At 44.7% G+C, this 10,245-nt stretch overlaps 1 protein-coding gene across 23 annotated transcripts in view; it reads left to right on the top strand.

Moving 5' to 3' along the window:
* The window catches only part of cacna1ab (calcium channel, voltage-dependent, P/Q type, alpha 1A subunit, b), a 107,289-nt gene that overhangs the window by 65,257 nt on the left and 31,787 nt on the right, over positions 1–10,245 (top strand). For 18 of the 23 annotated variants that reach the window (XM_025058721.1, XM_025058720.1, XM_017034975.2 and 15 more), the window contains 9 exons: positions 195–197; positions 4,236–4,247; positions 6,321–6,420; positions 6,517–6,677; positions 6,972–7,109; positions 7,503–7,704; positions 7,782–7,946; positions 8,187–8,297; positions 8,443–8,526. In XM_025058721.1, the coding sequence (XP_024914489.1) occupies positions 195–197; positions 4,236–4,247; positions 6,321–6,420; positions 6,517–6,677; positions 6,972–7,109; positions 7,503–7,704; positions 7,782–7,946; positions 8,187–8,297; positions 8,443–8,526 (976 nt within the window). The remainder of the gene's footprint in view (positions 1–194; positions 198–4,235; positions 4,248–6,320; positions 6,421–6,516; positions 6,678–6,971; positions 7,110–7,502; positions 7,705–7,781; positions 7,947–8,186; positions 8,298–8,442; positions 8,527–10,245) is intronic. The other 5 variants (XM_017034995.2, XM_008316230.3, XM_017034994.2 and 2 more) reach the window with 2 other exon arrangements.

Below are 10,245 nucleotides of genomic sequence, written 5' to 3'. Positions count from 1 at the left end.
CCCCCCCCTCCACTCTCCTGCTCTCACTGTAACTGTAAACACACATTAACACCTTTCTCACTGTTTGCCATCAGATCTTATTGACTGTAACCCACCGCCTGCTCCTTATGAACATTTTCTCCCCCCCTCCCTCCCCCACTCTCCCTCTGCCCCTCTCCCCCACCCCCTGCCGCTCTGGTGTTTCCACCAACCAGGCCGTGAGTCGTCCCTTCCTCTTTTTCTTGCATCTAAAGCCCCAACTCCTATACACCCCCAACCTTCTGCTTCCTAACACACACTCACACACACACTCACACACACTTACCTACTGCAGGTCCTCTACAGCTGTGGTCCCTGCTCATGTGTCCACGTCACGTCCTCTCTTCTCATCGTTCTCATGTTTTTAACCTCGATGTGTCCTAACACGCAGCAAACGGCGTTTTTACGTCGACTCTCGGGCCGAGAAGTGAAGGTTTTTAACTGAACCTCAGGCTGTGAGGCGTTACCATGGCTACGGTATTTGGGAACGATTTGGAATAATTTAGTCCTTATTTGGCACCTGCTAGCGCCCCGTTCAACGTCCTCTAATTCTGTCCTAACTGTTCGTCTTCATCGTACGGAGGTCGTGTCGTCAAAATCAGACGCTAATTTGATTCAAGCTCGTTTGGTGATTTACGTTGACTCTCGTGGTTTGGTTTCAGTCATGGATTCTGGAGACTGTTGTTTTAGACATGACATTTTCAATTGTTCATAGGTGAAACCACATGGGGGCGCTGTGACACTACAGGTTTGTAGTTTGTCTGTGAAGATTTGTATCGGTTCGTGCAAATATTTAATCTCTCTTTTCTTTTGTTCTTTTGAAACTTTCCAAATTAAATTTCTTGTTTTTGGCTCACGACGTCGGTTGTAGTTTCATAGAGAAAGTTTTTTATTTTGTTTCAGTAAACTGCTATGTTTAGATCCCGTCCCAGGCGTTCACTGGAGACTCACTGGAACAAAAGTCAGAGTTGGATGTGAACATTTGTACTAATCAATAATCAAATATGAAGATTAAGGTCCACGGCGTTCGACCGTCACCGATGATTTTTATTTTCTCTGCTGTGTGTTAGGAAGTGTCACCCATCACATCCCACCACTGCCAGACCCTCCCCCGCCCCCCCCGTCCCATCGCCCACCTCATTCTCCAACCGTACAGCGCCGTCAGTCCGTGGGGGTGAGGGCACCCAGACACCTTTAACCCTTTATTTGCCCAGGCTATCTGACCACCACAGGGGAGGAGCCTGACCAGGGCTCGTGGCCACGCCCCCTGTCTTTTTGTTTCTCCTTTTACACACACAGACACAGGCTGTACACGACCACAAACACACACACACACACACACACACACACACACACACACACTCTCCCAAAGCCCTAAAGTCGCCCCAGGAGCAGGTAATTGAACTCTCCTCCCTCTGCACTGCCAGGGAAAAGCAGATTGAACGTGGGAGGAACAGAGCGAGGCATGCTGCGGGAGGGTGTGGTGGTTGGAATGATTTCTTATTATGCTGAGCTGGTTTATACATATAAATTAAATATGTATGATACTGTGATAAATGCACCTGAGCAGGACTGAGTGATCTGTGTGTGTGTGTGTGTGTGTGTGTGTGTGTGTGTGTGTGCATCCTCCTCAGCTCCGTGGACACCCGTCTGTCAGGAGACCAGCTGAGAGTGATAGGGATGTTTTCATGTATTCAAACGGTGTAATGTGTACTACGTCCTGTTGGCGGTGCTATGCTAAGGTTCAGGCTGAACTCCAGCTGCTGGACTGGACTGATAAACAAGATATTTGGTTCTAATTGATGATAATATTTCAGTAATTAATTGAGTTGTTTAAATACAGCAAAAAAAATTGAAAATAGAAATATATTGACTCCTGACGTCAAGTGATAATAAATATATAAATAAAGAGCGAAAAGGAAAATGCACACAGTGGTTTGGAACACGCAGCGCTCAGGTGAGGAGACAGGTGATGTAGATTTGAAGTGAAGTGTTACTTTGTTTGTTTGTTTGTTTGTTTTTTTGTCTCTCACACACCTGTTACAGTATCGTTCGTATCAGTTACTGCTGAAGAATCTAACAATAGTAATGACATCATCGTAGAGTGAACATGTAACGAACGCATCGTTAAAACTGAGGCGTTCAGGAGTAGATCCAACAGTCATTGGTCAGACCTGACCTACAGATGTTGGTTGTGGCCCACTATTAAACCAAGTCCCCTTCAGGACCCTGGTCAGACTATTAAACCAAGTCCCCTTCAGGACCCCGCGCGGGGCCTCAGTGGCGTTCAGGTGTTGTTTCTGGTTGGACAGTCGGTTGACGTTAAACCAAAGTAAGATTTCACTTCAATGACGTTGATGTGTGGGATATAAAACACTGATACATCACCTGGCTGATGAGTTTGTTACAGGAAGTTAAAATCACTCCACTGCTGCTCCCTCCACAGCATGACGCCTCCCCTCCCCACTCACCCACTCACCCACCGCCCCCTGCTGTTCAAAGAGTGATGTCCTCAGAGGCTCTCTCCTCCTTTGCCCTCCTCTCTCTCCGTCCATCCTCTACCTTTGACTTCACAATTCTGGAGTGACATCAGATATGGAGCCGACGCTCCTACCATCACCTCCTTCTCTCCTTGTCTCCTCCCGTACCTCCTCTGTCCCCCCTCACGCTCCAGGGCCTGGGCTGTAGTTAGTGTTGCTTTTAGGGCCATCACACCTTCACACCAAACTTCCCTGGGTGGCATGACGTTGTTTAAAAGCAGGTGCGTGGTGACCATTGTACGGAGGGTTTCTGGCATGGTGACGCTGACCGGTGCAATGGCTTCACCCTTTGATGGGTTTTTAAACACCACACGTTTGTGCTTCCGGCTCCCTTTATCTCACTGATAAACACTGAATGAGCCGCGGCGACTGTGAACCGCATGCAGGCGCAGCGCTGTGTGTGTGTGTATGAGACGATACACACAAACACTGGTTTCTTAAAGCTGTCAGTCTTGCCTGAGTGTCTGGACATGTCCCCCCCCCCCACATGTCCAAACAGAACCTGGAACCAGGTTGTTGTTGTCGTGGGTTTTGGCAGATGTGCATGTGAAAGAGCTTTGATGAAAATCCCACTAGATGATTGCACATCTACTGCGGGCGGTTTGTGCCGTCGGCCTGGTTTAGTCCAGGACTGTGATAGGATAAGAGTTAACGTAGATGAGGACGCGGCAAATCCAGTTCCCTCTTCTGACCGTGAAGGGAATTCTACTTTAAGGTGAGCCACGGCAGGAGACGTGCGTCCGCGATCGGAAGGAAGGTTTGCATGACCTGACCCTTCAGCCAGAGGGCGCTGTTGTTTTGTTAGATATCAGTTAATCAGATCAGTTATTTCCAGAAATGTTGACGTTACTTTTGTACTTCTGTGGAAACTACAGTATTGACCTGTGCATTTTAAAAACATTACCAGGCTGAAGTCCTCTGGGAACGTTACAGGTTTATTATTTATTTTGTGGAAAATTTGAATTGAAGTGGGAAATAATTTACAGTAGACCTGTTTACTCTGTAGATGAAGTTTTGCAGCTTGAGTTTTTTTTCAGGACCACAAAAGTTTTAGGCAGTTTTGGGCAAAGTTTTGCTCAAAATACATGATGAACACAAAGGAACAGCCTCAGTTCCTGTCCGTGGATGCGTCACTGGTACTTTACTTAAAGGAACAGTCCTCTGTACCAGTGGAAACCAGTTGGGAGATGACCAGCTACACCGTGTTACAAACAAATATAAATCTATATTCTAATAGAATTTATGACGATGTTTAGACAAAATGAAGCTTGATTTATTCCTTCATTATTTTAGGTGGCGTCTCACCTGCCTAGAACTTTTGTGCAGTACTGTCCTGGAGTGTAGGAAAATGATGGGAATTCTTTTTCTTCTAAATATGGTGGAGGATGTTGTGTCCATCTTACTGTCCCTCTTCCTGTCTGTCTCTCATATGGATGTATTTTCTTTCCCTGTTTCTGCCAAATCTCTCTCTGTCGCTCTGTCTTTTTCTCTCTCTCTGTCTGTCTGTGTCTGTCTCATGTCTGTGTTTGTTTTCTTTCCCCTATCAATGTGTGTCTATGTGTCTTCCCGTGTCTCTCTCTCTCTCTGCACCTTCTTCTTCCTCCTCTTCCTCTGTCTTCTGCCTCTTCTCGGCTGTTACTGACTCTCGCTGTCTCCACCTTCGGTGAAACTGAACAGGACCAGCACCCGGTAAAGTTCTTCCTGTGTCCTTCCCCTCCTCCTCCTCCTCCTCCTCCTCCTCCTCCGCTCTGTCCCGTGCTCTTCATCACCAGATCACCGAAATTAGCTTCTCTCTCTTTCTTTCTTTGTTCTTCCGTCTTCCGACCGTCCTCATTTGCGCCGTCTGTCGCTGTTTTCTCCTCAGCGAGCATAAACCACTGGATCGTTCACGTATTACTCACAAGTTAAAACATTTCACGCCCACTTACGATATGATTCTATCACCACCACGGTGACACTCCAGCTCGAACTTTATCACTCTGTCTTCAGCTACCTGCTTTGAGGAAAAAAGTTTTAGACAACGGCGCAGTTGCTTGAGGTCGCGGAGTTCTGTGAGAAGAACAGTTGGTGGAACATCATTAACCATGTTGTCCTAGATGTTTCCAGTGCAGTCCCTGTGTTACAAAGCAAAACACTCTGACATCATTGGTTTAAAATCCTCAAAATGTCATGACAAGTACAATGCAACCTGAATATTCAAGAAAGCAGGAACATTTCAGTTCAGTCTTTATCATCAGTTTTTTTGTAGTACTACAGGTTAATAACAGAACACAGGTTGGTGGTAAATAATTTGACCTTGTGAGAAGTTTACTCTACACACCGGCGCACTCGCAATTAAAAGAGTTAAAAGAAGTACTTTTTTTTTTCCAGTCATCAGGAGGGAAGTTATTGATAATCTAATGAGTCTCAGCCATGTACACACATATACAAATACACACCAATACAAGTACAAATACACGTAAAACTGCTGAGGCTGCCACCAAACTCAAGAAGCCTTAAACTCAACTGCCTTAACTTTTTTTGGTCAGAGTGAGAGAGAGCTCTGATTGGCTGCTGGTTTGCCCCTCAGGCAGCCAACCATGTTCTTCCTCACTGTAAACATCGACTGCGTTGTTTACTTCTTTCACGCCACAGTTTCCTCCACGCTGAAACAGTTTTCACAGGTGACAAACGTCACCAAAACATGCCGATGGAGTTTGTCCTGCAACAGTTGTGATGTCATATCCTGTTACGTAGCCTCACTGACCGCAGTCCTGTCTGGAAAACTGCAGTAACTATTTGTAACTTCACACCCGCTCCAGGGTTTGGGATTCTTGGAGCAGAGTGATACTGAGGTACTTAGACACACTAACACACACACACACACACACACACTTGGTTACACACAGATCATGTGATTGGAGTAAAAGAAATACATTCGTTTTTTAAGAAGCATCATCAACACAGATTTCTTTTCTCTGAAAGAACTGAGAATGTTTCTTGTGATTTATGGAACTTTTCTCTGGGAGATCAGAGCAAATGTCTCTGTTGTTGGGGGACGTGTGTCAACGCTAAGCTAACAATAATATATAAAAAAAAATCAACACATTTTCTTTCATACCTGCTAGAGTTCTCGCTAGGTGGCCTTGGCAGATCTCATGTAGTTTGAACACAGCCACCAGGGGGAGCATTTCCAATTCAATCCCATATTAGTATCAAACTGATTCCATATAAGTACCTCATATGACCTGACCTAAATAATCCTAACAACGATATCCCAACCCTGTGATACTCGAACCTCGCGCGTCATGTTTGTTTGTTTTTTTTTTTGTTTGTTTGTTTTTTTTCCCATCGCTTCTGAAGAACCCACCAGTGTGTCACTGAAAAAGAAAGAAAGAGGTTTGGCTGGGCATTCTGCCGGGAGATGCCTGTCATTCCTATGGAATGAGTGCTGTGTTGTGGAACAAAGATGGAGGTTAGAATTGATGAGGGTAGTGATGAGAGACGGCTGCTGCTTCTTGACGTCCATGAAACCAAACGGTCAGCGAACCCACCGTTGACCCTCCTCATCTGGTTTCATGTCTGACAAACCTTTGATTTATTTATTTTTTTCTGCAAACTAAGAGAATGTGAAGCTTTGACTCCTCGATGTCTTTGTTTTCTGGTCAGGTTATGGCAGGTTGTCTAGTCTCTGTAGACATTGGGTTGTGTAAGAGCCCAATGTAACTGTTGTCATGTCAGCAATGGGTGATGTTCTAATGTTTTTCCATGGCTGACCTCTAGGGGGAGCAGCAAGGGCAAAGACATCAGTACAATCAAGTCCCTTCGAGTACTAAGGGTACTGCGGCCTCTCAAGACCATCAAGCGACTCCCCAAGTTAAAGGTACGACTGTTGGCCCATGAAATGTGACCCATGAAATGTGACCCATAAAATGTGACCCACAGTTGAGCAGTTTCTTTTTTCTAATTCACCTGACAGGCCGTGTTCGACTGTGTGGTCAACTCTCTGAAGAACGTCCTGAACATCCTCATCGTCTACATGCTCTTCATGTTCATCTTTGCTGTCGTTGCCGTGCAGCTGTTCAAGGGACGCTTCTTCTACTGCACCGACGAGTCCAAGGAGTTTGAGCGTGACTGCAGGTCTGACCTCACACTGGGGGGGGAAAAAAAATTAATGAATGAAGTTCCTTCAGTTCAATATATACTTTTTTCTAATATTACTTTTTAAAAATATTTTTATACTGGTGTCATAGATTTACAGTAAACTCTAGTGTGTCTAAGAAATACTTTAAATTTGGTTAAATTTACAGTATAACAACAATGTGGTGTAAAAATGGTGAGGATTGGCAGCGGTGGAGATGCTGCCACCTACAGGAGTTGAAGTGAAACAGCAGAGTTGTTAATATTTTGGTGTTTGGTGTGTGTTCCTCTCAGGGGCGAGTACTTGGTGTATGATAAAGACGAGGTTAAAGCTCAGAAGCGGGAGTGGAAGAAGTACGATTTCCACTACGACAACGTGGCTTGGGCCCTGCTCACCCTCTTCACTGTGTCGACAGGAGAGGGGTGGCCGCAGTAAGTACTGCACAACTCACACACACACACACACTCACACACACACAGACAGACAGACAACTGACAAAGGCCCGGGGTGGATGAACTCTGCTTCAAATACAAATGTGTGGGTTTTTTTTAAAAAGGAAATAAACAAAATATTACAATTTTTTTAAACAAATACAAATTACAAATGTATTTCTGAGTTTGAAAATAATCCAAGTTACTAGTCTTGGATTGGAACATTTTAATGTTCATATTGTGGGAGTAGTCGGGAATTCTGGAATCACTGCACAATTGTTGATGTGGTTTGTCGTGCAGTCCAGCTGTTTGTCCACTAATGTCGTCCACACAGACACGTTTATAAAACAATATTACAAACTGACCTCTGACCTCCGTCCTGTCCTTCCACAGGGTGTTAAAGCACTCAGTGGACTCCACCTATGAGAATCAGGGCCCTAGCCCGGGTTACAGGATGGAAATGTCCATCTTTTACGTGGTGTACTTCGTTGTCTTCCCCTTCTTCTTCGTAAACATCTTCGTGGCTCTGATCATCATCACCTTCCAAGAACAGGGGGACAAGATGATGGAAGACTACAGCTTAGAAAAGAACGAGGTGAGTTTCCTGTGACGTGTCGTTGGTCTGCAATAACACACACGTGCACTGACACTCATTCTGTCTCCATCCCACAGAGAGCCTGCATAGATTTCGCCATCAACGCCCGACCTCTGACTCGCCACATGCCGAAGAACAAGCTAAGCTTTCAGTATCGAATGTGGCAGTTTGTCGTTTCTCCGCCCTTCGAGTACAGCATCATGGCTCTGATCGCGCTCAACACCATCGTCCTCATGATGAAGGTACGTGATGAAACGTGTCCTCCGCCTTTAACCCAAACAATGACTAAGAGGTCAGAGGTCACAACCTCTGTGACACAAAAATGTATTTTACTCCAAATTTTCAACTGAAATTACAAAGGTTTCTGCAGCATCCACTGCTACAAGTCTTACAATGACAAGGCCCCCTTGTGGCTGCAGGTGTAAAATGCTTTATATTAAAACAACACATCCGTGTGTCTGTGGTTCTTTTTTTTTCTCCAGTTTGATGGTGCATCAGAAACCTACGATGACGTCCTGAAGTACCTCAACATCGTTTTCACAACTTTCTTCTTCATGGAATCAATCTTGAAGATCATCGCTTTTGGTCCTCTGGTAAGAGTTGAATATTCTCCAACTGGACCAGGGGGCTCCTGGTCCTGGTCCTGGTCCTGGTCCTGACCCTGGTTCAGGTTTCATCCCGTGGATTCAAATCTGCGAGGATTCACTCTGTGTCTCTTCTTTCTCTTTCTCGTGACAGAACTACTTCAGAGACGCCTGGAACATTTTTGATTTTGTCTCCGTCCTTGGAAGCATCACAGACATATTAGTGACAGAGTTAGGGGTAAGTGCTGCTGCACCACGTGGCTTTGGATTATTATCATCTTTAACAGAGTTTGTTTGGTTCAGTCAGAAGACATTGAGAGCAGTGACAGCAGGTTTGGTCCAAAATAAATATGTGAATAATTCTCCAAACTTCATCCTAGACTTTCCTGCTAAAGGCCACAGATATTTACCACCCGGGAAAGTCACCATAATTCACGGGGGCAAAACCTGGTCACCGTAGCATAAACGCTGTCATGTTTATCCTGCTGCTAAATGTTCTGTTTGGTCAGTGTGTGTCTTTAGGGAAGTGTGTTTTAAACAGAGTTCATCAGCGGTGACTTCAGTGCCTCTCTGTTGTGTTGTGTTCCTCTGCGCTCTTCACTCTTGATTTGACTTCATTTTTATTTAGTTTTAGATGGTGATAAAAGTGTCCAAAATATTTGTGGTAATTCACCACTTTAACAGAGAGTCACAGATCTGAAGCGCTGAAAGAGTTAAAAATAAATAGGTCAAAAACGATGCTGTTGTTTCATTACCAATATTATGTACTCAAACAAAGTGTTCTTTCTTAAATACTCACAGAGATGCTTTTTGAAGTCTGTGGCTCTTTCACACTGACGGCCTAAACTTCTGCTAATGCTAACCTGATTACTGCACTAATTACTGCATCGTCACATGGTTAAAAACGGCCTCTCGCTGAGTTGAGTGCTGGCGACGTTAAACGGCATCAGTTTGTTGATTCGACCCGACGTCAGATTGATTATCTGTCAGTTAGCTGCTGCTAATCTGGGCATCTCTCCCCTTCGACGTGGTGACCTGGATCCAGATCACTGTTGAAACCAGTTCTTAGAATTATTCTGATCTTCCTGAAAAAAACTTTATCTACAGCTGCAGCGATACAAGAACGGCTGGTAAAAAAAGAAAAAGAAAAAAAGAAAACAAAAATGGTTACATTACCCATAATCCTAGAAGAAAATAAATTTCAGCCTCACCATGTAGAGTTGGTGCGCCCTCTTGTGGCCAAGGGATGGGGTGAGCTACTTCAGGGGAGTAAAAAGGATGTAGAGAATGTAGTTTATCATTGATTTGGGATGGGGTGGGGGGGCAGCAGAGAGGCACTGAACAGAATCCACACAGACTGTTGTTTTTAGATGATGATGATGATGATGAAGATGATGATGATGATGATGTTCAAACTGTGTTTCACTGTGAAACCCCCATAATGATTCCGTCTTCCTCTTCTATCTCTTTACATGCTTTCTTTAAACCTCTCTACTTTGTTACCCCCCTGCCCCACTCACCCCCCCCTTCTTCTTTCTCCTCCTCTTCCTCCTGTGATAAAAATCCATCCAATCAAAATGCACTATGAAATCCTTCATCGTGTCCTCCTCCTCCATCCGTGCTGCGCCATGACATGTGGTGGTGGTGCTGTGGTGATGATGATGATGATGACTATATGATGGTGATGGTGTGCGTTTCAAACCTCACCCCTTCACCCCCTTCCAAAAAAAAAAAAAAAACTCTCGCAATTGGTTGTAAAATTAAAAAAAACAAACAAAAAAAAATCAAATCCTGTCCATTCATCTTTCTACATCTTCGCACATGTAGAATCTGGTTGGTTTGTAATTTATCTCTCAGCTTTCTGCTGCATCCTCATTGCTCATGTGTACGCCTGCCCCCCCAAACCCTCCAAACCCCCCCCCCGCATTCTCTTCGCCGCCACTACGTCCATGAACGA

The sequence above is a fragment of the Cynoglossus semilaevis genome, chromosome 9 (genome assembly GCF_000523025.1).
Source record: "Cynoglossus semilaevis isolate Cse_v1.0 chromosome 9, Cse_v1.0, whole genome shotgun sequence".
NCBI lineage: Eukaryota > Metazoa > Chordata > Actinopteri > Pleuronectiformes > Cynoglossidae > Cynoglossus > Cynoglossus semilaevis.
The sequence above is the reverse complement of the archived record's forward strand: the minus strand, read 5'-3'. Positions and strand labels throughout refer to the sequence as shown.